The sequence below is a fragment of the Botryllus schlosseri genome, chromosome 10, assembly GCF_051294905.1.
Source record: "Botryllus schlosseri isolate E-star chromosome 10, Bs_hap1, whole genome shotgun sequence".
Classification (NCBI taxonomy): domain Eukaryota; kingdom Metazoa; phylum Chordata; class Ascidiacea; order Stolidobranchia; family Styelidae; genus Botryllus; species Botryllus schlosseri.
In genome coordinates, this window is record NC_137245.1 from 17,234,261 (window position 1) to 17,261,338 (window position 27,078).

General features: G+C 41.9%; 1 protein-coding gene across 2 annotated transcripts; it reads left to right on the top strand.

Annotated features, from left to right (window-relative positions):
- Window positions 1–1,033: 1,033 nt before the first annotated feature.
- LOC145447957 (integrin alpha-D-like) lies at window positions 1,034–25,186 on the top strand. 2 transcript variants are annotated; one of them, XM_080326255.1, is made up of 10 exons: window positions 1,034–1,340; window positions 1,706–1,782; window positions 1,840–1,985; window positions 6,116–6,230; window positions 9,438–9,606; window positions 11,012–11,227; window positions 11,647–11,755; window positions 12,770–12,887; window positions 13,059–13,138; window positions 24,850–25,186. In XM_080326255.1, the coding sequence occupies exons 1-10, from the start codon at window positions 1,048–1,050 to the stop codon at window positions 24,853–24,855; spliced, it is 1,329 nt and encodes a 442-aa protein (XP_080182381.1). In that variant the 5' UTR covers window positions 1,034–1,047; the 3' UTR covers window positions 24,856–25,186. The 2 variants fall into 2 exon arrangements, with proteins under 2 accessions (XP_080182381.1, XP_080182380.1); XM_080326254.1 differs by lacking the exon at window positions 24,850–25,186 and adding an exon at window positions 13,265–13,643.
- The last annotated feature ends 1,892 nt before the right edge of the window (window positions 25,187–27,078 follow it).

The window sequence follows — 27,078 nt, forward strand, 5'->3', positions numbered from 1 at the left end:
GCGTAAAGAAAATGAAGCAACCAGTTATCGTCGGAGGGATGGTGTGAACCTCTGAAAGGTTCGGGTTCGTGTGAACGCGAACCTTTTTGAAAGGTTCTGTGTGAACACGAACGTGAACCTCGTGACGTCATATTGCTAATTCCAACCCTATCTTTCAATGAAGTGATAGCCTATACTAATATACAAGATACCTAGCGAAAACTCGGGCCACATAATGTCACATTGCTGAAGTACATATCGGCGTTTTAAGCGCCGCTAAATGTATCAACCGCGGTTATCAAAGGATATAATAATCTCATAAAATCAATACGTTCCGACGCTTTGCCAACAATTTCGACGAGGACTTACCAGGGAATATAAGCTTACACCTTAACGGTCTTTGACAGACCGGACAATGCGTTCGGAGTCTGAGTATTGCTACATTGATATTGAGCAGAGTGTAAAACGGGTTTCTATACTCGCTACCGATACCATAAACAACAAGTTATATAGCAGTAGCCAGCACCTTAATCGCACGGATTTGGTTTTAATGATACAGTAAAGATATGAAGTCAAGATTGACCACGTACGCCCGCTCGATTTTTTACATTGGAAAACGATATCAATGTCATTGATTGGTTGAATAAGCATCATTCGCTGACTACGTATATCGCTCGTGATGTTGTATGATTGCGGTTCGAGCTCATAGCAGAGACTCACTAAATATTCACAAACGGAAAGCTGGATATTTCGAGAAATTTTTTGTAACAAAAAAGCAAGTAAAACTTTTAAGGTTGTCAAGGTGCATGCTCGTTTAGTGTTGATTTTTTATGCTGCCAGCGCCATGCATAGAGTGACCCGCAGTTGAAATGCAATAAATCTGAACCAAAGATCTTATAATGAAGTGCAAATTACAATTTATCAAAAAGGTTCACAGTGCAGAACCTACCAAGGTTCTGTTGTGAACACGAACCTCAAAATTTCCGAGGTTCACACACAGAACGCGAACGTGAACCTCACGTTCACACCATCCCTAATATGTATAGCCTACCTATTAACTCTGTAATAATGAAACTTTCCTGTCCTTATTACGTCAGTTACCATTTCATCATCGGACGTGCAGCATGCAGTATGCCCGCACTGTATTCTATTCAAATAGGCTCTTTGAATCATATTCCTCCCTTCACGGGTATTTATTTACTTTGCTTCATCCTCGCACAAACGTCGGCGTTTAACATTTTGGAGAACTATGGATCAAAGTACATCGGCAATGGTGTGATTTACCAAGGATTAACGATCACGACGCCGACATATCTAGGGTACTCGATGAGTATTTACAAAACCAGCTACGGGAAGTATGGGTAAGTGGAAGTGTCCTAGTATTACTGTTAGCTCCTTGACATAATCAGGAGCGGGAAATAAATCCATTGCTTTCTGTGGTGAATATTTCATTTACTTTGTTTTGAAGTCGAGAGAGAGAGAGAGAGAGCGAGAGAGAATTTAATTATGCCTATATTACAAAATATGAATGTATGTACTATGTATATAAAAGATACAACTAAGATTTGCACCACACATATTTAGTACAGGACAATTCCACCACACAGGTGCTCAACATCGCGTGCATTTATTTGATGAACAAGTTTTGAATGGAAGTATACCCGGCAATCAAACTCGGCTTCGGAAAGATAATAAGATAACTTGATTTTGCGTCTGTGCATTTCAGCATGCTAATTGGCGCCCCCAAAACAATCGAGCCAGGCGAACCGATCTACCAGACTATGGAAAGACGCCCCATGCCAGGTGAGGCCGATTCCATTTTCACAGCAAATCGAATCTGACTCGGTCAATGACCCCAAGAACCTATTGGCAGCGTATTGCGCTGCTCGAACCTGGACCTTTTCTCGAACTCGAGCGTTTCCTGCGAGGAGCTCATTCAGCCGGGTTTGCAAGCAGGAGATCATTTTGGACTGTCGCTAGATGACGCATCGGGGAGTACGATACTGGTAAATTGTCTCCATGAATGCCTAGCTCAGCGGGACCGAGCAGTAATCGTATTAATCGTCAGATTATACTTTCATCTGAACAAGACACACACAATGCACAGTGCGATAAGGCACAATGCGATGTAATGAACAGATAGGAGGATGCCGAGCTACCAGTTGCGGTCTCTTAAACCGGCCTCCACGTCGACCGAGAGCAGGGGTGGGCAAACTTTTGAGCTCGCGGGCCGCATTCAAAATCTGAATTCATTCGCGGGCCGCACTATATAAAATTAGAATTATAAACCAAAACGCAATATTGATATTTGATTATATAGTGAGGACATGGAGACAATATATGTGCTATTTAAAGCAAGCCAAATATTGCTTTGATGATATCTAACACGCGTCTGAAACATACAGTGGCGAGATTTCATAGGCTGGCGGACCTCAATAACCATTGTCAAAACTATACAGATGAAAGTCGGTTGGCCCGATTCTTAGAACAGAATTGAAATATAAATCTGTGAGGAGCGATCTGTTCATAGATTTAGTAATTCCACTTTTGGCTCAGTTCCAGGACACACAATGCTGACAGCATCATAACCATGTTAGCTTCAAACACGCTTGTACTATGTGCAGATAAAATATAAATACCCCCATTCTACGCATACAGACAACGAATCTACCTAAGACACGTCCGAATCGTTTTTTATAAGCACATCACTGAAATAATTAAAAATGAAAATGAAGTGGCCAATCTGAAATCCCACTGGTGATCCAAATTATCTCGATCTCGTTGCAGCTATCCCGCTGTGATATTAAGTATTTACCTTGGATCAGTGGTTCTCAAATTTTTTAAAACACGTCCCGCCCCCTTATGATGGTGAAAGATTTCGCGCCCCCTTATCGTCATATCACAAAACGCACCCAGGATGCTAGCAAACCTAACGGGTAGTTTGATGGCATGGAAGGTTACGACTGTGGATGAGAGATTTTGAAATATGTAATTCAGACTTAATACATAGCAACAACTATGAAACGGATGAAAATCGCGCGGAGCGCGAAAATTTTTTTCAGTTGAGCTCAGCTTCGCGCCCCGCTTCAGATGCTTTCACGCCCCCCAGGGGGGCGCGCCCACCAGTTTGAAAACCCATGTCTTAGAATTATCAAGGTGAAATATACTAAGAAAAAGTTAATCAAGTCCCTGCATTAATTCAATTTTTAGTACGCATTTTATCAAAATTTAAAAAAGTTTTTTTAGACTCTCGCGGGCCGCACAGAACGGTGTGGCGGGCCGTAGTTTGCCCACCTCTGACCTAGAGCCTGATGTCACAGCTCTGCGTCTCTTTATTTCTCTTGCCATTCGTTGTGAGCAGGGCTTTGGAGCAGCCGTAAATTTGCATTGCTCCAGCTCCGGATCCGGAGCTTTTTTCTATCATACACGAGCTCCGGCTCCAGCTCCGGAGCCGCATTATTACCACTGCTCCGGCTCCAGCTCCGGCTCTGTAAACTATCGAAGGTGCCTTAGCGAGAATCTTCGATATCGATGTGTCCAGATCAGGGATATCTGGACTAGACTATATCTAGTCTAGATATCCCTGGTCCAGATGCCGAATAGTCCTGTCCTTGCAAACTGAGCCCAGCGGGCGGTATACAGCTGATCCGCAATATACTCAAGTAATAGTATTATTAACTTTGAAAATTTTACGCGCCTGGCGCGCGTAGTGGGCACCGCACTCGTTCGTCAATTTCATGTGACCCTTTAGCCGAAAATGTTGGCCACCCCTGGTCTATATATATGACTAATTTACCCGTAGGTTAGTTATCTATAGTAATCTAGAGTCCGTCAGCTGTCAGTAAGATCGGATGCAGCAACGAAGACATTGGTGCAAGATGCCGGCGTGTCGGCTTGTGATGTCATAATGAATACTCGTCAATTGTCGATAACATCCTAGTTGCACCAGAACGTTATTTACTTCATGCCATTGCTGTGTACGGTATGAAAATTCTGATGCGGCGTTTTAACATTGGCACTGTACTCGTTAACATTAAGCCATACAGCTCAATTCAATCTTTAAATAAGCGATTATTATTTAACTGTAACTGTAGTAAGAGCAATATGGGCGGAGATCACGACCTCATCAATAAAAATTCGATTTGCACCAAATGGCCAATGGTTTGACGTTCGATATTGGTGCACTCGTTACCAGTCCATCCGGTGTCGATCAAGTTTATCGGAATATAATATTTTCCCATTGAAACGAATCGAATAATGGAATTAAACACTGTGCCATGAACATTGCGCAATGCCCATAACGAATTAAACTATATACAGTATGCACTTTGCACATTTACAAGTCACAGTGAGCGATAATCCGGGAATACTAGAATATCAAGCAGACATCAAGAATGAATTTACGAAACAGATGATTACAAATTGGAAAGCGCGTATCATATCAGTAATTTGTCTCCAGCATAAATACCCTGTGGTCCTGATATCGCATTGAGTCGCTCGCACCGCGACAATTGTTCGCTGAGTGTAACGGCGTTTTGGGTTCCTCTGCCATCCCCTATTCACGCTCGAAAATCCTTACTGGAGTGAATGACGGTCATGCGCAGTAAGGAATTCCAATTCACATGCGTAATTGCATACTCACTAACACTGTCCAATTTCGCGGCCCGATTAACGAACTATCACGAAAGAACGAGTATTTGCTCATCCGATTCATAGCAGCAATGAGATGGAATTTCTCGGGTCGTGCTCGTCATATCGACATGTGCATTGTGCAACGAAATCACGTTTTTATCCTCTCTCCCATTTCGCGTAACACATAGTGATCATTATTTTCGAACCGTACAATTGGCCAACAAGGTTTTGTTGATGATGAAATTGCGGGTATGCCGAACACCCATAATATTCACAGGCATATCTAGCATACCGAGGTTCGTCATTCATGTATGAAAATTGAACATTGAACATATGACTGCTCTGCTGTTACATCCCCAGAAACATGTTTAGTCGGATAAAGTAGCGCCAAAGAGGAAAAGATTCTTAATTTCGCGAAGGCCTGCTGTTGAATTATGTGAACTCAGCAGATATGGTTGTTGCATATATAATAGCATCATATGAAATACGTCGGAGCCGGAGCTACCCCTCAAATAACTAGCTCCAGCTCCGGCTCCGGCTGAATTTTATATAGAGCTCCGGCTCCGGCTCCAGCTCCGGTAAAAATGTCCGGCTCCGGGGCTCCGGCTCCGGCTCCAAAGCCCTGGTTGTGAGTGCGCTCTTTCATCAGCTATTTTCTGAGCTTTTTAACCCTTAAAAGACGATGAAGAGCATGCGGGAATTCTACCAGCAGCAGAGGTCATCGAAGTAGTTATTGATGGCACTAAATTACAGGCACCACCAATTCAATACCATAGAAACACTCAGTTGAAAGTAAAGAAGTAGGATTATTACCAGAGGTGGTCAAAGTAGTCACCGTCATTACTGAAGTAGAAGTAGAAGTAACGCCGGAATTTCTAGTCAAGTAGAAGTAGGAGTTGCAGCTCACAAGTAAGTAAGTAGGTGTTTTACGCCTATGTTTGCCTAAAAAAACTGAAAACTGTCAAGTAGAAGTAGAGGTAGTCTAACATCATAACTACTTAATAAGTAGTGCGAGTAGGCAAAATCGACTCGAAGTACTTCAAAAAGTAGAATTACTTCGTTACTGATCACCTCTGATTATTACTAAACTTATCGAAGTAGAGGTAGAAAATAAAACTGTCTGGAAATTGCTCAGGTAAATTGATTGAAGAAGTAGATTGGGACGCTGCATTGCACACTATAATTACAACCAATCGCCGACGATTGCTTACAAATTTGCAACATGGATCTTCGCAATCAGCGGAGAATGACTGACTGATGACTAATGGCGACACAAGTGCAATTTCGTATAATTTAATGTGCGATAAACTAACTTCATCGTCGCGTTTTTATGACTCTTCCAATCAGAGACGCGAGGAAACCTAAAATGCATTTTGGAGCAGTTTGGATTCAAATCCTGCTTTTCACATCACTGCAACATTGCTAAGTTTGCGAAAGCACATGATTAATTAATGAACGATCCATGGCGAATGACACCGGACACTGTCGATATCATTATGTTTAGGTTTGTTCATCGAGAAGGGAACTGGACTGCGATACCATGAAATTCAACAAAGGGATATGCTACGAGTCCAAAAATAGAGGAGATTCCTGGAAATTACTGTCGGAAGAGAGAAAAAGTAAATGCCGGGTTTATACGTTGGGTATCAACGCTCCGGCGTTGGAACGGATTGAGAGATCGAATTATACGCCTCGTAAAGATTTTTCACATAAAATTGAAATCCTACCAGCGATAGCACGATAATCCTAAAAAGTGGCATGTTTCGTCGGTTTGTCACATAGTTACATACCATTCATTTTCAGGTTTGATTTTCTGCTACTTTCGTCATTGCTTCAAACATAAAAAAAACGATGGCGACATGCACATAATACGTCGAAAACTTTCACTAACGCAAGGCATAGTTCTACAGATAATACAATTTAACAAAAGATACAATAATACATTATATATTCATCTGCAGTTATAGCCTACACTAGGGTAGTGTGTACTTAGCAATGACAGAACAAAGTTTCTGATGCACAAAGTTACAAAGTTACTAGTCAACAAATATATGACAGTTTTTATATCAGATAGTTTTCTATCTCGCGCATTACATTACTACATAACACCAGGCAGGGCCGTAACAGCGCTTCGTCAGCCCCCCAAAAAAACGTTGGTCCTGGGCCCCCCGTATGATGATAAACCGAACGGAGCGCGAAAAAATTATATAATTCTCGATTGAATCGGTCAATATGATCGGGAATTGCATACATATTGCTATCAATTTTTATCCTCTCTCTGCTCACGTAATCAGATTTACAGGTAGAGCTGAGTGAGGTGTGTTTGAAAAGGTAGGACACCTCAATAATAATTAAACATCTTCGGACGTATACCCGTCGGCAGGAACGAAACAGCCCTTCGTCAGCCCCTCCAAAAAAACTTGGGTCCTGGGCTCCCATAGGGTGATAAACCTACCCCTATCACGCTGTTCGCTTTTGCCACGTAATTATTATTATTATTATTATTATTATTGACAGTTTTACAGTGGCGCTTCTCGCCTTTTCCAGGCTATGTGCACCACGACACTAATTTTTTGTAATGTTCAAAGTTCTTTGTCTTTGGTAATGTTGGGGACTTCTTCATTCTTTCTCTCTTTCAATCATCATGCACTCTCGCATCCATGCGTCCCCGTCGTGGTCTTTGCTGCCGACTTGTAGCACGGCTCACTTTCGGTCTGGGCTTTTCAAAGCACTGCAAGCGCAGTGAGGTCGGCGATGAGAAGCCCAGAGAAACCTCCGACACATAGAATTGCCACGTAATTAGTCGTACTGTTTAGTGAGCCAGCGCAAAGCGCGAAAAGTTTCGATAATTCATGATAAAATCGGTCAATAAGATCGGGAATTGCATATATATTGCTATCAATTTCTTGTCTTCTCTGCTCACGTAATCAGATTTACCGGTAGAGCTGAGTGAGGTGGTATGGAAACTGTAGGGCTCGTTGGTATGACTCCGTAACATGATGTTATTTCGTGAGCTCCTGTCTGCTATATTAAAAATAAAGAATCGCCCAAACACAGGCTAAAACCAAAAGACGCACACGATTTCAAATTGGTATTTCTTCACTGGCATATAATTTTTCGCTGCGGGATGGTATTTGTCTTGTGAGGTTCAGATTGCCAAGACAGGAACATTCGGCGCCAGTCATTTAGGCGCCTAATTAAACCTACATGTATTTTGTATATATAAAGAAGTTTTCGGTCAGCATAAGGGCAGTCCTTTTCGGCCAAGGTTCGGCCACTCTCGCTGTCGATCGTTCTGGCACACGTCTTGGAGTCGCATGTTACATGGCCTAAAACTTTATAGGTCTTGGTGCATCGTCGCCCGGTAATGGCAAACGCCGATATGCCAATTTCTATAAATCTTTGCGCAATTTTTCTTGGGGGAAAAGTACCCCAAAATCAAGATACTTGGCAACTTGAAACCTATAATTTATGCTAATTCACGAAATAACACTGGGCCCCCTTCGAGCTCGCTCCCCCCAATTGGGAGGTTTGGGGTGCTGCAGTTACGGCCCTGACACCAGATCACTAACACCACGTGTGCTCAATATGTTGACGGCTATATAGCCTACCAGTCGATCACGTATATCACGGACGCTTCCGTTGTTTGGTTGACGCTTGACAATATTATTTTTAATATTATTGTTTGGATAGTGGCGCTTATGAACGATTAGGTCTTTTGCACCACGTACATGTTGACTAGAACACACAAGATTTTACAGGTACACTTGAAAATATACCAAATCTCTAAAAGCGGTTCCGCTATGATTGATGAACGTTTTGGAAAAGTGTTTGGGGCAGCTTGTCAGCAGTGAGCACCTACAAACTTCACTGTATGCATCGATGACATGATTCAATTCAGTGCGAGCCATTTCGGTAGTCCTGGGTAGTAACAAAATCGTACATATAGTTGATTGTGATTTGACATGATCAATCGGACCCGTACAAACTACTCATTTAGTTAGTTGACGGTCAAATAACTGACGCTCTTTCGAATAGTTCTATAGCTCTATTGCTGTAGTTGCAGATTTTGGAAATTGAATAGTTCTAGTTCTACTTGCAGATTTGAGTAGTTGAGTAGTTCTAATTCTAGTTCTAGCTGTATATTTTGAAAATGCAGTAGTTCTAGATCTAGTTCTATTTTCGCATTTGAAATAAATAGCTCATAGTCATCACTGCTAACAGTGGTGTAGCCAGCAGCGGGTAGATTTTTAGGGTCGAAATCTCTCGCAGTTCAAACTCGAAACCCCGTCCTTTTGAAATGTCGATTTTATGTCTGATATTTCCGATAAAATAAAGATTAATTGCCTAGGAGAATGAAATCAGGCTCGGTAATGTCCTTAACATTTAATGACCTGGGAACCCCTACGCCAGAGGTGGGCAATTATTTTTCGGATAATGAGCGGCAGGAAACACGTTGGTGGGCTATGTCAAAAGTTTGCGCTGTATTTTGCGTTATATTAATTTTTAAAGGTCGTTAGTTCAAGGTTTAGTTATAGTTGCGGGTTTTGAAAAGTGAATAGTAGTAGTTTTAGTTCTAGTAGCGGATTTTGAAAAGTTGCAAGATAGTTGTAGTTCTAGTTCTAGTTGCGACTTTACAAAATGGAATAGTTGGTAGTTCTAGTTCTAGTTCTAGTTGCGCATTTTGAAAATCCAGTAGTTTGTACAAGTTTCTGACCAATCCATGAATATCTCAAACGATTAAAAAGTCTAAGCACTCCTAATAAGACAAATCACCATCTACAAAAAGTTCATACGAAAGAATGTTAACTTTCGCAATTTTCCAGAATGCCCCACACTGCACGTCGACGTCCTGTTTCTTCTAGACGGCTCGAAATCTATTGGGGAGCGTAATTTCTCGAAAGCGAAGGACTGGGTCAAGTCACTTTCTGGAAAGATCACAAACAACAATGGCAACGTCGATTTCGGGGTGGTGCAGTATTCCGACTATTTCCCGTAAGACTACAAGTACTCATCGCTGCTACCCCACTAGAACTACAGAACAGATTAGCGTGCATGATTACATTCAGAACTGTATGACATACTATGTTAACAGACTAACTCAAAGGTGATAAAATAGAACGACGCTTTTGAATGTTAAGGTAATATGCAGAATGAGTTAAACTAGTCAACATTGTGACTATACAAATAGGTGCAATCTTCGAAACTAAAATAAGCAATGACTCTTACGATTTCACACAAAAAGTAATGCAAAGTTATCCTAAAAGTATACTTAATACTTTTCAAAATCGAATGCGTAAAAGTGTTCAGTGTGGTATATTCTAAAACAGTGGTTTCCAACGTGGGTGAAATCGCCCCCCAGTGGGCGATTTTGAGAAACAAGGGGGTGAAAATACCAAAGAGGGCGTCAGGGGGGTGATGGGGGGCGAAAATGTTCGGACGTCCACTGAGATATATTTAACTAACATGGTCAAAAACGTGAAGATGGCTTATTCTGATTATGATGCGAAAAAAGGTCATCTCAACGGAAACCAGTTTTCCGATCACCTGCCTCCCCGAAAAAATGAACTTTTCAGTAAATTCACCAGCGATCATAGTTACGTGAATAAATTTGTCGTTTATATGTCCACTTATTCGGATCCGTAAATAAAGGGGGCGAAAATTTGTTTTGAGATTGATAGCGGGGCGACGAGTCGAAAAAGGTTGGGAAACACTGGTCTTTAACATACCCTCTTGTATAAGTAGTTCAAGTTGGCAACACCTACTTCAGTAGGCTTACCATACGTCCTCTTTTAAGAGGATTTGTCCTCTTTTTTGACTTTTTTGAAAGTGTCCTCGGAGGACGCCCTTTTGTCCTCTTTTTTGAGATTTTGTCCTCTTTTTGGAAAATTTTGGTCAGATTTAGAGCAAATTGCGAGTGATATGCCGCAAATTAGCGCAGAAGTGAAGCTCCGGCGGGTATTTCGGAGGGAAAAGCGGTGATTTTAGCTCTGAGCGAAGAGACGACCTTTTTTTTTAGTCATCCACCTGGCAATGTGGAGAGAAAAACGTTATTTTGAGCTCTGAGCGGAAGTGATGACCTTTTTTTTAGTCAACCGATCACGAAGTGGGAAAAATTTACCGGTTTTTGAGAATTCTTCTCCAGTTTTGCATGTCTGAAATTTCTGAAAAAGTGTCCTCTATTTACATTTCCAAAATATGGTAAGCCTATACTTCAGTGCTTCGAAAAAGTATAAGTACTTCGTTACTGACTGGCTGTGAATAAATCTTATCACATACTTACCGTTTATCAACCGTCACTGTCATGAATACCCGATTGCCCGGGATTGGCTCCTGTTCTGTACACGGAGTCCACCTTATCAAAGCGTTACAGGTCACAGGGCTTCACGATATATTTCAGAAACCGCTCCACTCAACTGTACATTTACACTTACATCAAGTTAGGAGCGTATCGAGACCATGGTCAATTTTCGTCCGTTGTCGACCACATGCCGCTGGACGGATATAGGACCTTCACCGGGCAGGCATTGAGGAAAGTCCAACGCGATTTCAAGGACTCTTTGTACTTCGGGAGGAAGACCACGAAACAAATACTGATTCTGCTAACTGACGGCAAGTGAGTCTGGAAATACTTTTACCGCGTGGAAAAATATTCATGTACATTCCGGCATTATCGTTCAACACCGTATTTCTAATCGTATTCTAACCGTAGGGTTACCATACGTCCTCCTTCTAGGAGGATATGTCTTCCTTTTGAAAAAAATGTCCTCCGTTCGCCCAAAGGTCCCCCTTTTTGTCAATTCGTCCTTCTTTTAGATTAAAATACCCAGAAAGACCACAAACAGCGCGAAATGTGGGTCTAGTTTACGAGAGACAGGTATTTCCAGGACTCGAGTTCGAAAACTGACGCGTAAATACAAAAATCACCCGTTTTCTCGTCCGCTACAGTAACTTTCGCAGCCTGTGAAAAGTGTCCTCCTTTCTGTTTCTGAAAAATTGTGGTAACTCTAACTTGCGCGCGATATTTGTGTTCAGGGCTAATGATGGATCTCTGGTGCCGACCGCTGCCGACGATTTGAGAGCTTTGGGGGTACTTCCTTTTGCCGTCGGTGTTGGGAGCGATGTGAACGAAACGGAGCTGAGTGTTAGTGAATTTGTCGTTTTCTGAGAAAATGCGATTCGCGGATTTTACGTTGAGGGAGAATAAGTTGCCCGCGACTCCCGCTCCAATTCTGCATTCCTATGACGTCTCAAAACTATTTAGTCAGCGGTGGCACTGAAGTAGAAGTAGCAATTAAAGATACGAAAAGTATTCATGAAAGAAGTTTCCGAAAATTAGGTAAAGTCGAGGGATAGCATGCTTTTAGCAGTCAAATGAACAACGTGACTTTCGACGGACGCAAAATGACTGGACTGTAGAGCGAGGCATGGATTGAAGGATCGGATTGGATATCCGGTTGGATTTTTTCATTTTGGGCCGGAGCTAGACATAGATACTCGTAGATGATTATCATCGGATTTTTTAGGATCTGATCACTGTCATTTGAAGAATCCGGCACCGGAGTCGGACCAGAGAATTGAAAAACAGGACCGGAGTCGGACAAGAGAATTTGTCGATCCACCCCGCACTACTGTACTGTCCCCATAAACATTTGCAATCGTAGAAAATATGATTAGTTACCATGGTACTGGGGATATTTCGCGTGATATAAGTTTTGCCTTAAACTGTGAAGTGGAATTGGACTTAGTCTAACATCACCACCCGAGTAAGCATTACAAGAAGACAAAATCTACTTGAGTACTCCAATAAGTAGTACTTCGTTGCTGACAATGTTTCCGGTTTATTTGATTAGTTACCAGCGCAGCAGCTACAATGCAATATGTGGAAAGCTTCTTTGGCAGGCAACAAACAATTCGACTGCCATCCCACATGTATTCGACCGTAAAGAGACACTATTCGATTAATAATGCGCGAATTGGATCGAGTCAAAAATGGCTCAGATCGATGTTGAATCTTCGATTCGAATCACCGTTGTCCACGACCAATATATATCGCGCGTTGGTCATCGTACATACTGATGCCCTAGCCAATACACGGGGCATCGTGTCGCGTAGAGTCTCCGATGCCCCATACGCTATATTTCTGCCTTCCCACCAGGTGATTGCAACCGGAGACAAATTCGACAGAACCAGGACATTCATGGCAAATGACTTTGACGGATTACTTAAGATCGCCGACGAGATCCAGGCAGGAATAGCGAGCCTGCTGTTGGAAGGTGAGTGAGTGGGTGAAATTTGTCGAAACCGAACAATTTGATTCGTTTGAGTGGAGAAGGGTATATATCCGAAATTTCACTTCAGCCCCATGGCATGAAAAGCTTACGATGTAACCCACACGCTAACCGAGCGATTCGGTATGTCGCTGACTCGTAATCGCATATTTTCAGGGCAGTACTCAATCCACGACATTTCATCAAGAATGGAATATTCGGAAGAAGGCTTTTCGGCAGCTGTCGGGCGAGGCGAGGTAAGATCCGAAATAAGCGGACGTGGGTCCGTATGTTGACTGTGTGAGTGGGTGTGAAGTGAATGTGTAGAACGCGCATTGCTAAGAGTCGGTCGGTCGCTCGCGTTAAACGCAGCTTGTGTCCAGACTATCGCGCGCGATAATCGAGGAGACTCACTGATTGAGGACCTCACGCGGATTAAAACTGAAACACGTTGCTGTCTCAGTGGAAACTGTTTGCTGCACAACGAAGTCGCAGGCTGGGAAGGCGATGGGATCAGGACAGATATACATTGTTACATTTGCGCATACTGTTGTTGCTGTATTACCACATCCGATTTCATGAGATATGACTGCAAAGCACTACTATCTAGCATTTATTTATTTCAATTTTAATTTTCAACTATATTTTGATTCAGTTTCCCCGAGACATTTACACTGCCACTTTCCAAGATTCCAAATCACTTCAAACAATATTTAGAATCGCCATCATCAGTGCATTGTATATAATGAGAGAAATGCCCATTGCCCATACAGGTGAGACTACATGTTCGGATTTTGTGAGAATCTTCCGTGGACGTCAGCAGATAGCGAGATAGTGTAGTGGTTATGCGTCCGGCTAGTAGGTCGTGGGTTCGATCCCCAGCCGGGTCATACCAAAGACTGGAAAATTGGTATCCGCAGCTAATCTGCTGGGCGCTGAGCAATCACGGATTGCATGGAGGAGAAGGAAATACGGGGGCGCAGACTAGATGACCTCACGACCGTATAGCAACTCCGTCGTCAAAGCATTTCGATGGTGGTAATATCATATATCTCTCTCTGGCATTGAGCAATTCGACACAATAACATGCGACACTTGAGCACAAGCGTTAAGTGGGTTGGGTAAGATTAGGAATGGGGATCTAGAATATTCTGGGTTAGCATTAGTTTCGGAATCATGCAGCCACATGTGCATGTGCATGCTCAAGTGTTGCATGTTCAACTGTCGTTTTGCATTGTGTCGCATGCTGAAATGTCAGACTACCGTTACAGGGTCATTAAATTGTTGACCACGAGATGATGCTAACAAGATGTACGGATTGTACACGTGCGGCCAATATTGCTTGGGTTCTCCGGTGGCTGTTAGCAAATTTTGCGCACCCAACTCAGAGGTCGTGTGGGTCGATCAGACCAAACGTACCAATATCGTTACGGCTCAAACTGGGATGAATAAAAATAGCTCAAACTTGCTTTCCTGTTGACCCTATGATTACATACTCGGAGTAGGCAAACGACTGGATAAAAATTTTGGTTGCGAACTATATATGAGAAACTACAGAAGTATTTCAGGGGCGAGTATACTGTACGCTTAAATAGAGCTAAAAGGCATGCGGTGGTACAAGTCAGCCGGATTCGGAGGTAGGCCTACGTCACAGACGGCATCCGATAATGGAATCGCCAGCTATTAGCACTTGATTATATGTCGTCTCGAATTTGAACAATACGAAAAAGCATGTATTGTATACATCGATATCGAAATACAGCAGCTGACACATATTCCTGGAACACCTGTATCGCCCTGACCAGCACGCCAACACACAAATGAGGTCAGCTTATCCGACGAAAGCGCAAAATTGCATGACGTAGAGTCTTTGTAAGTATTCGAGTCAGAGATTTGACGTTAATTCTGTCTGTTTTTCACGTTGACGCACGTTGCAAGTAAGGGAATAGTCATCAAATCCTCCAATCTCTTAAATCGTCATACTCACGATACGCTTGCTGGTGTCCGATTTCGATAGATATGAGCGCTTACCGGACTCTCATTAACCGCTGGAACTGCCTCAGTCTTGGATTACGCAGGATTATGGATTGATGTAGTAACTTTTGTTGTTTATGGCGTGTCATCAATTGTAATATATAAAGCCATAATAGTATTTCTCGAGTTCTAGGAATCGAATTCATTCGTAATAATGGTGCGTGTTATATTACGTTCGTTAAGAGTTACTGTTTCTGGATGATATTCATCAATCATATTTACGTCCCACGTCATTTTATTTTGTTTAACAGAACATTGGATGTTCACATTTCACGCATGCTCCAATGACTTCAGCTGTATGCCTAATTGGCGTTAAAACGCAAAAATTGCGGCCCACTTGATTGCAATTTAGCACAATTATAACGAAAGGGTATATTTTGATACGATTCCACAACTCCGAGTCGAGGATTTATCCGCAGGGGCGAGATCTAATCTCACTGAGCAGTATAATATGAATTTGCAAGGCTGCGAATGGCGAGACGTTGAAGTTCCCAGTGAAAACATATCGGACATCGGCCGTATGAAGCTTTAAGTCTGACAGATTCATACATCGGATCACTCACGTAAATAGGACTTTAGGGCACTAAACTCCAACAAATTCTGGATTTCAGTTAGTATAAGAAAGTTATATCCGTTAGTATACTTCTTCGCTCGCTAAAGATTAACCTATCTTCTTTCTGATTATGTCATATGCTTTGTTTTGCAGGGCTTACGTTACGCAAGGCACGCTTAGTAAGAGGCAATCGGCCACAAACCGCGAGTTGAATTGCTCTTAATTCGGCGCTAAGCGCAATAGATTAGTCTAATTTGAGCCTCAGAACCGGGAGGGTTTCTTACGTTTCTTTCCCCCCGCAATAGAGATGTTGTTATGTTCTTGATCTTGTTCGAACAATAACTCAATACGACGAAGTTGCAATATGAAATCAGTATATATTAACAGCAGAATAACTTTAGTACAGGCGACACGATCCAGAGTTCAGTTAAATGAAAGACCACGAGACAACAGAACACAGGATATAAATACAAGCACGACACACGAGGAAATAATGATTGGCGGTAATTACTAATCCTATAGAAAGAAAGAGTTGTACGACACCGAACGTAAATGCACGAACATAACAGTCCTCCCCTGTAAGTTAGAGGGTTGCCCACATTTACGGTCTATAGAAATCGGTGGGTTTCCTATTTCTAAGAGGATAACGTCTGCCCGACGATCGAGCAGGACTAGCTGCAGGACGTTGTGCCCTATTCCTAACCAATGGTTGCTCAGCTTGCGACTGCTGAGGCTGAGCAACTTCCTGTGTGGCTGTATTATTGCCAGCTGAAATCAAGCGTGGTTGGAGTTGGTTTTTGTGCCTTCTCCAATACCCATGATCTGTTTTTATGATGTACACAACACGCCCCAGTATTTCCGTCACCACGCCAGCAACCCACTTTGGTCCGCTTCGGTAACTGCGAGCGTAAACCGAGGAACCAATCTCGAAATGAGTGACTGATTGTCTAGGCGTAACGGGTTTCGATTTATCGAAGGGCGAGCACAAACTTAACAAATTGCGCGGCTGTCGACCATGTAAAATCTCGGTAGGCGTTTTCCAGTCTATGCCCGGGTGCGGAGCACATCGATACGTAGCGAGAAGTGTTTGGAGCGCGAAGTTGAGATCTTTTCCCCCGTCGCAATTTTTTATCAATCCAGCTTTTGAGTCTGGACGAAACGCTCCGCTTCCCCGTTCGAGGCAGGGATGAAAAGAAGGTGATACGATATGGCTGATAGCCAAATTAGAGCAAAACGTATCGAATTCATTCGATGTGAATTGCGGCCCGCCATCCGTGACGATTGTTACGGGCAAGCCTTCAATAGAAAAGACTTCCCGCAAAGCGTTGACTACACACAAGGTTGTGGTAGATCCGACATTCATTACTTTAACGAAAGGATATTTCGAATGCGCATCGACGATGACAAGAAACATTTTATTGTTTATTGGACCTGCGAAATCCAAGTGAATTCGTTCAAAGCTTTCAGACGTTTTGGGCCATTCGCGATACTGACGATCAGGCGCTTTCATTACCTTACGGCAAGCGTCGCAACTCTTAACGAGATTTTCAATGTCGCGATTAATAGAAGGCCATGCGATGTAACGTCGAGCCATCTGCTTCATTTTCGCGATACCCCAATGTCCTTCGTGCAACAATGATAAGACTCGCGAGCGAAGTGACTGCGGAATTACTACGCGCTGAAAACCATCAATATTGAGCATGACTATGTCTTCGTGCAGAGAAAGCGAATGTTTGCGAGTCGAAAACCAAGAAAAATCATCAATGTGCACCTTTGGATTCCAATTACCATGAGTGACAGATAATTTTACTAGTTTCATGGTTTTGTCCTTCAGCGTCGCGTCGCGAATTTCATCGCGAGTTAACGGTAAGCCATCGAATGCCATATTAATAGCGTGAACGATCTCCGCGTTTTCACGAATTTCCAGTTCGTCAAACTCAGGGTCTGGACCCTTTGGTAGGCGAGATAAACCGTCGGCGTTTCCGTGCTGATTAGTCGGTTTATAGCGAATATCGTATTGATAAGCCATGAGCGTTAGTGCCCATCGCTGTAAGCGTTGCGCTGTAATCACGGGAATTTTCTTGTCTGGCGAGAAAATAGCTAAAAGCGGTTTGTGGTCCGTTACGAGCGTAAATTTTCTACCATACAAGAATTGACGAAATTTAGTGACTCCGTAAATGATTGACAGGGCTTCCTTCTCTATTTGAGAGTAGGATTTTTGCGAATCTGAAAGGGTTTTCGATGCGTGCGCGATCGGTCTCTCTTCGCCATTGTGCTCGATTGAGAGGATAGCGCCGATTCCGAATTGAGAAGCATCAGTTGACAAAATGAGCTGCTTGTTTACATCATAATGAGCTAACTGCGTAGCGTCGATTACGTCGTTTTTGAGAATGCGAAAAGCTGCGTCACAGTCCGTATTCCAAATGAATTTCGCGTCTTTTTGAAGAAGACGGTATAAGGCAGCGGCTTTATTCGTGAAATTAGGAATAAACGCGCGATAATAATTGACTTTGCCCAGGAATGCCCGTAGCTGGCGAACATATTGAGGTTTAGGCAACTGTTTGATTGCTTCAACGGATTTGTTAGACGGGCGTTGGCCGTCCTTGTCGATTATATGACCAAGGTACTCGATACTACTTTTGAAAAATTCACATTTAGCGAAGTTGACGGTGAAACCGTATTCGGTGAGGCGCTCAAAGAGTAGCGATAAGTTGCGAAAATGATCGCGTTCATCAATGCCAGTAACGATTATGTCATCGATAAAACTAGCAACACCGGGTAAGCCGGCGATCATGGCATCAATACAACGTTGAAAATTTGCGGGACTAGATGCGACTCCGAAACACATGCGTCGATAACGGAATAGACCGAATTGCGTGTTGATGACACACAAATTCTTTGCATCATCATCTAATTCTAGCTGAAAATAAGCATCGGCAAGATCAATTTTCGTAAAAATGCAACCACCCTGTAACTTGTGAAGAATTTCATCTAAAGAGGGCAGGGGATGTTGATCTATCTGAATCTGTTGATTCAATGCTTTGAAGTCACCACAAATGCGTACTGATCCATTTGATTTAGTGACGGCAACAATTGGTGCTGCCCAATCACTGTAATTGATTGGTTCGAGGATACCTTGATTGACTAATCTATCCAATTCGGTTTGAACAGCGATTTGCCTTGCGAAAGGCAAAGGGCGTGGCTTGTTGAATACGGGCTTGGCATTAGGTTTCAAGTGAATTGTCACCTTTGTCTTGGTGCAACGTCCTAATACATTAAAGAAAACGGAGGGAAATTTGGACTGAAAAGATACCAATTTGTCGTTCGAATCAGAAATATCAATAGTATTACATGATTGCGATTTGACCATCTGCGAGGAAATTGCATCCAAAGCAGACGTTCCCTTAGCGGTCATGGAGAAAGCATCGCTCCAATCGAGACCAAAAATGTTTTGCCCACGGTGTTCGTCGAGAACTACCAATTTTAAGCCAACTCGAACTTCAGAACCCACCTGCACGGTTACAGTGCAAATACCTTTCACTTTCAATGGCTTGTCGCCATACGCTACGAAAGAGCAATGGTATGCTGAGAGTTTCGGAGAGCCCAAAGTTTTGTACCCAGTCAATCCCACCATGGCGGAGGGTGCACCAGTGTCCCACTGTGTCGGCAACGGAATGCCGTTGATGCTGGAGTTGATCCAGAGCTGGTTTCCTACGCGTCGATATAGTTGATCGATATCGAAGGAAAGGAGTGGTACTGAGCAGAAATTGACGGATGTGACCTGTTGCGTGATACTAGGTTTGGTAGACATGCACACAGGTTTGATATGACCTTTACGACCACATTTCTGACATACTGAATGTCGATATTGACAGTCTTTTCTCTGGTGATCGATGAAACAGCGGCTGCAGGATTTCAGTCTTTCTAGGAAGTTGCCTTGGTTGGATTTGGAAGGTTTTTTCCCCTTCTGATAACTTCCCGTCATTTTGTTGACGATGGAAGCGTCTTTACTGCTACTCTCGCCTTGGATAACCCTATCAGTTTCAAGCGTTCTCACGTATGTTGCGGCTACTTTGAGAACGTCGTCAAGGGATGGATTGGTTTGTGTTAGACAATGCCGTCTCACATCCGCGTGCGGCGTTTCTTTAATGATGAGATCGCGCATTAGCTCATCAACGTAGCTCTGATCACAGCCATCTCTTGAGCATATGAAGTTGCAATCTTTGGAGATTCCGCGTAGAGTAGCGATCCAATCGGCGTACGATTGTCCCGGCTGCATTTTGCAATTGTAAAATTCGTACCTGGCTGCTTGCACATGAATTGAGTCCTTGAAGTGTGTAGACAATTTCTCAGTCAACGCGTCGAAAGTTTGCGCACTGACATCAGCAGCACCAAACAAATTACGTAGGAGCGAGTAGGTTTCAGGTCCAACCCATGAGAGCAGACACGCCCTTTTCTTCTCCATATTGGAAATGCCGTAAATTGCAAGGTGGTGGTTGAATCGTTGCAGATATTGGTCCCATTTCTCCTTCGATTTTACAAACGAATCAAACTTGGGAGCGGTAGCTTCAGAAGTTGACGCACCGGGACTCGACCTCTGTGTTAACTGCGCCATCTCTGTCATGACTTTTGCCATTGCTTCGTCATGCTTTGCTTGTTGCATCGCTTGTTGCTTCAAATCTTCTCTGTGCTGTGCGTGTTGTTGCTCCAGCTGTGCTTTTTGATTTGCCATTGTTTCATGTAGGCTCGCCATCATTGCCTGCTGCTTCTCTAGCAGCTTCAATAAACCTGAATCCATGCTTTATCTTCGTCGCAGAAATAACTATGAATCCGACTTCTGACACCAATTGTTATGTTCTTGATCTTGTTCGAACAATAACTCAATACGACGAAGTTGCAATATGAAATCAGTATATATTAACAGCAGAATAACTATAGTACAGGCGACACGATCCAGAGTTCAGTTAAATGAAAGACCACGAGACAACAGAACACAGGATATAAATACAAGCACGACACACGAGGAAATAATGATTGGCGGTAATTACTAATCCTATAGAAAGAAAGAGTTGTACGACACCGAACGTAAATGCACGAACATAACAGATGTCAAAGAGGGTATGAAATGATGTGTATATTCCTAATGATGGTAAAAGTATTATGATCATTGCTTATGTGATATAAATCTCGATATTACTTTGGAAAGAAAACTTTTGTTGAATACTTCTCTCTGTCTGCTTCGTCAGAACAGATAAAATATAAGGATACGTGAAATCAAATATGACAATACTACAGGGGGCTATGGCTTTATACCAAATAACATTAGTATTTTGAAGTGTTTCTCGTCTATTTGATTGCGTCAGTCACTGCGCAATGTGCATTGAACAAAGAGAGATATAAGTTGAAAGGAGAGTTGGAAAAACAATAATACGAAAGTTTTGTCTATACCTCACAAAGCTCACTGAAGCTTCTTGATTTCGGTTTTGATAGAGCTATGTATGGCCTTCCTCACAAAAATTCTTCGGTGATTGGATCTGTATTCTGTGATCTGTAATTGGCGGTACATATTATGCACGAGGACTGTTGTCGAAACACCTTTGTAGTGACAGAAAGTCTTTCAAACAGTCAAAATAAACATCTATAGCCTACCTTCGTTATAGAACAATAACAATACAAAAAATTTCTTAGCCCTGAAATCATCAATTGATGGTTTCGCTATACATTCAGCAAGGAAATGGAATTGTCAATAAACTAAGGATACATAATGTTGCGATTAACCTGTTGACAACATAAATAAAGAGAAAGACAATACATAAAATTGAGTGTTCAAATACAAATGGTGTTGGAATTCAACCAATATCGAACGTTTGGCAAAACTATTGAAGTTGATGATTATCTTAGCATGTTCCAAATGCAGTCGGCAGATGCCGATTTATGTCTACTGGCAGGAAAAATCACTTGGCAACATACTGAGGCTTTTGTACCAATTATTTTGATTTTACGTGATATTTTAGGACGACACTCACCGCAATGGTGTTGCCGAAAGATTTTGTATGGAATAAAATATATAATTGCTCCTACGGCTATGGAATCTGCCAGAGATGCCAATTTTCTCTTGTGAGAAATAGTGAGGGTGTCTCTGAAAAGACCGCTTCAATATTTCAACAATATTAAAATTGAACTTATTACTATAACTTATATTATGATCTGCTTAGGCATAGGGCTGGGCACAATGATTCGAGTACTCGAATCTGAATCGAGTATTAATTTTAATGATTCGAGTCGAGCAGTAAAAGACGATTTTTTCGAGTATTGAAATTAAGCGCTCTTCGTCAGTGAAAGGTAATTTATCAACGAGAATTATAGCTTCGATACTAATTTTCACTGTTGAAGCCTTGAAACCTTGATTGTCCGCATCGTAGCATACGAAACATATAGTACAAAGCTACGAACGTTACTGGAAATAGAATATTTCTGAAGTCATGGTCATCCCACAATATTGTCACCAAGTGAAATAAAATCGGTATGGTCGAAAAAATATCAAAGTGTCTTTAATGTGATGGATAACAGGCATTATATTCTTTGTGGTGGCATAAAAGGTACATATTTGAACTTTGACATATTACATTCTGTTATGACGTCATAATGAGTGATACTCGATTACTCGACTCGACTCGAAGCATATTACGCGATTCAGAATCGAATCACTCAGGCACTCGATTTTGCCCAGCCCTACTTAGGCATAGTGTGACTGTAGCCGTTCCGGGTGCTTTAACGAAGTATCCATAAAGGCAGTTATTTTATAGACTTTACGCCGAAATGATAATTTCCAATACGATGCAACACTGCACACTGCGGCAATTCACGGTACAGAGTATGTTGCGTTTAGTTACGTGATCAGTTTGGCTATTACATAAATGCCAAATTGTATGACTGTGCCCCGTAGTCTTGAGAATAACGTTGCTAAAACACATACGGAACATTTCTAGTGTGCATCGATATCCGAGAAAAGTAGCAGATTTTTAATTGTGAAATCGTATTAAGGTATTCGCAGAAGGTGTGCACTGTGTAGCCGTATACGTATGCCAAATATTGTAACCATGGTTTCCGATCTATTCTAGTGCTTGAACGTATAAAAAATATTACATCTATCTTTGCAGATTATGACCGGACCACAAACATACTAAAATTATACGTTATAGGCGACGAAATTATGTGTTCGCAGTAGTAAAAGTATAGCTACAAAAATAGCTCGGGTTTTAGAAGATTATGTGCTGTTTTCACGACATATAATCTCAACCGGTAATACCGCAGATGCCACTTTCAAAGCATTTGACACGGCAGGCTTTTTACGGCGTTAACCGTACTCATCTTATATATACATGTTGCTTGTGCACTCTCGGATCAGAGCAGTGAATTCACGGCGTATATTCCATTATCGCATATAAGTTATAGCCCCACCATGAAAAGATTTCTACACACATAAAATATTATTAATTTCATTACGAAATTTTCGCATTTCAATCTAACATACTCAATAAATAATACCACATGACCTGCCAGAGACGCTTGAGCGTTATTTCGCATCACGCACTCACTACACATGACCCAGGGTAGCATCTCTCTTCTCGAGCTCATGGGTGTTTAACCTTTTTGCTATTAACGGCCGTATTTCGATTATATATATATAAAGCATCCGGCTGCATTCCAGCGGACAGTGGTAATGGCCCACCCGAACGCAAAATATCAATGTTAAATTGGCTATACTGGGGAGAGCTTCGCGCTGCGGAAAGCCTTGCGGTGTTCTGTACATTTACTGTTTTCTTGTGAAATGTCTAGCGCATAAAAGTTTCTAATCGCAGAAGCGGAACGTAGCCGAATGCATTTTATTAGCCTACTATAATACACGAACTGAAATCGGCGCATTATTTTCCTCTACTTTTCGTATCTGTACGGTGGAGCTCCGATATCAAGTACGCTAATACTGTAATCAAGTCACCCTTATTCGCGCGGAACGTGTAGAAAGTTTTTAAGTTGAATAAAAATATGTCAAATTTTGGGATCCAATTCTTTCATTGGAATTGCATGTCGATGGCCACCAACACAGGCTAATTGAATTATGTGTAGCCGGCCGCATAAGTTTTAGTTCTAGGGCCGCAGATTGTCCAGTTTGTCCACCCATGATCTAGCTCAATCTGCATGAAGATACTAGATTCCACTCTCCTTCAACTCACTATTAAAAAGTACTAATGCGCTTCGATCACTGTTTTGTTGTTCGACAGGGACACATAGTTGCAGAAATGACCAGACATGATGCAAAAGCACTTAGCTGCCGAGAAGCACCCCTCCATACATACATACTCCGATAGGCATCTATGACACGATCTTGACACACGTATATTTTTCAATTTATTACAAAAAGCTCGCATGTCAGTATAGTCTAGCATAGTGTTTTAACGTCAGTAAGATGTTGTGCGTTGTATAGATATCGACAAATATATGATGGCCTAAGAAGTCTTTGAAGATGCGTTAGATAGCCGGGTAATTTCGATATCTATCGGGTAGATCATTATTATCCTCAAATTTCAGACAGGGACATCTAAAGCCATATATATTTCTGACTTCAACAAACCGCAATGATTGAATGAAATTGTGCATCTGCGCTTGATGTCAACAAATTTATTTTGTATCGCACACAGGTGGCTGATGGCTTCTGATGTGTTCGGAATGCAATGATGGTCAGGCACATTTGCAAGACCAGAGTTTAAAAAAGCTGCGAGTCGATCTAATTTTAGCGTTGGAGTCTATTTTTGTTTTGCATAGTCCAGATCTTGCAATCCGATTGCAATGATATTAGCATTTGACGAATAGAGTAAGGTGAACTGAAAAAAGGATGATTTGTAACAAGGATTAGAACATGATACATCAAAAAGTAAGTGTAAGGTCAATCTCGAGACTTTATATTCGTGTTTGTGCACTTTCGCGGGATATTTGCTTCAGCACGCCTCGCTGGTAGGCATACAGGCAAAGTCAAACGGGAATAAATTCTCAGAAATACAATGCCGTCGCTTTCTCGGGGTTACGGGTATAAAATGAAAATTTGAAAAGTCGATGTGGCATCTCGATCTACCTTAACCCAAGCGTTCTTCACGCTAGGACAGCGTATCTAAACCTGGCGGTTATAGCGAAAACTGTTTTAGAGGGATCGAAGATGTTGAATCATTAAGATTTGTTCGGTCTACTCTATACAAATATAAAAATTCAATTCATATATTGCTTTAGAAATTTGCAAGAACAGCAATTACCCTTGAACTACAACTAATCTTTAGTATGTAAAATCCATACTTATCAAAAATGTAACTCTGGCCATCACTTTTTCAGGTATAGTCTACTACCCAAACTGCGAGTCTACCTCTTATCCGGGCCCGGCCGAGATCCTTTCCGGCTCGCGATTAATGCTCCAATTGCTCCATACTACCAAGCTGTTTTCGAACACGTGGTTTGAACCAGGCCGAAATAGCGGACTGTGTTGAGTATATGGTTTCACGTCTGCTACCGAGAACGATAAACAGAGCACCCGACATGCGTCGAATGCATGTTCTCGAAGGTGAAATTGAGACGACCACTGGTTGAGAACATATCCAGTATCCACTATCCAGTACTGACTGAAGTGGCAGTGTTGGGATGACTCGAGTCATGACTTGACTCGAGTCACCTTTTTCGTATGACTTGACTTGACTCGAGTCACCTTTTTTGTATGACTTGACTTGACTCGAGTCACTTTGCAAAAATGACTTGACCTGACATGACTCGGCGGTTCAGAAATGCGGATTGACTCGTGACTCGGAGCAAAATTCACGATATTTACAAATGTTCGGATTGTTATCGATACGCTGATGTGACTTGTAAGAGCGACAAATCTCAGTCATTCAATGATTTTGCGTTTTACTGAACCTCTATTGTTCTACCTCAAATACACTGACCGCGCACAGCGTACGTTGTCGCAGTAGTAAAGTAATATGATAACAAGGTATCTATCTCTGTTCTATAGGTCATTGGTTCTAGGTGATCACCTTAACCAAATCTATTGTATGATTCGTTTACAAGTTTATATTACTAGTCAGTAGTCAAGCATTGGCGCACGCTTAAATTGTATCCCATGGATATGTAGTTGGGTGATGTATCGTACCAATTCGTCTCCTCTATCTGATGTTCCGTATTCTATGCTCTATTTTAGCGGATAATTAAAGACTGCAGGTATACATCAATTGTAGTTCAGCAGTACTTCGCATTCGTGAGTTATACAACGCCTCTTTGCATGTATATTTACCTCTATATTCATTCTTCGATTTAAAATATATGGCGACTCAATCTGAATTTCAAACAGCTAGCAAAATGCAATGACTTAATTATGCTTCGTACTTCGAAAATACAACTCGACTTAAATTTTGACTTGACTCGACTTGCCTCGAGTCAAAATGCGCAATGACTCGAGATGACTTGTGACTCGAAGATAGTGACTTGATCCCAACACTGTGAAGTGGCCGTTGCTATATTTACTGCCTTTCACGACTACTTATCCACACGAATCATGATTTTTCTACCTGGTTTACACAAGAAACAACACAAGAAACATATTTCCGTCGATCTAGAGAGGGTGCGAGAACTGATTAGTGATTTCAAAGGAGGGAAAGGTTAAAGACCACTCCGCTAGGGGAAAAAGTGAAGAGCTAAGAGTTTAAGTGTACGATATTCCCCATTGTAGTATAATATAATTGTATTATATACAAGCATCTCAAAACATAAACCCCAGATACCATCCTTCATTCTGTAGAATCAAAGTGAAAGCCTTTTTCTTGGCTTGTCACTATAGACTGCATCCACGTAACGCATTTTTCTTTGCTAGCCAATGAACAGATGGAATTCTAAACAGCGACAGTTCTTAGAAATGGATGACACCAATACAATACGTCGATAAACTTCTTGCGACACGAGTCGGGCTATACCTTGTCGAAAAATGATGTAATCGGTGACGACGTCGACTCAGAAATTAATTACCGCGAAAGGAAACGCGCGACACAGCCACACAGTCGCCTGAATCGGCATTGCACAATCAATGTCATATTTCCCAATCCTTTTCTTCCTCAGAACCAATGTCACCGCGCAAGATTGTAAATCTCTCTCGGGCAAACCGAAAAGTTTTAGATGCGCAACGCTTTACGATCGCAGACGGAAGTGACACGCCTGTATCCCGAGACTGAATGACTGCATTTTATAGTCTGCATCTCAAGACGCCATTACATAAAAAACGTATCATATACATAAATCAAAGGGATCTTTTTATGTGCTTCGAGAATATGTCAATAGGCCTAGCATAAATTTAATATGCTACACTGACATCATTGGAGTCGAGAGGATCTTTACAAGACGCTCGACTGCAAGTAAAATAATATTTTCTTCAAGTCATGTTCGTGCAAGGTCAATAAGTCTTAGTTCGACATGCTTGGGCGTAGGAAAGGATGGGTTAATGACGACCAGTACAAAAAATGCCGACTCCGTTATTGAAATTATATGCCATTTATTCGAAAGGTTCATGCCACATTTTTGTAG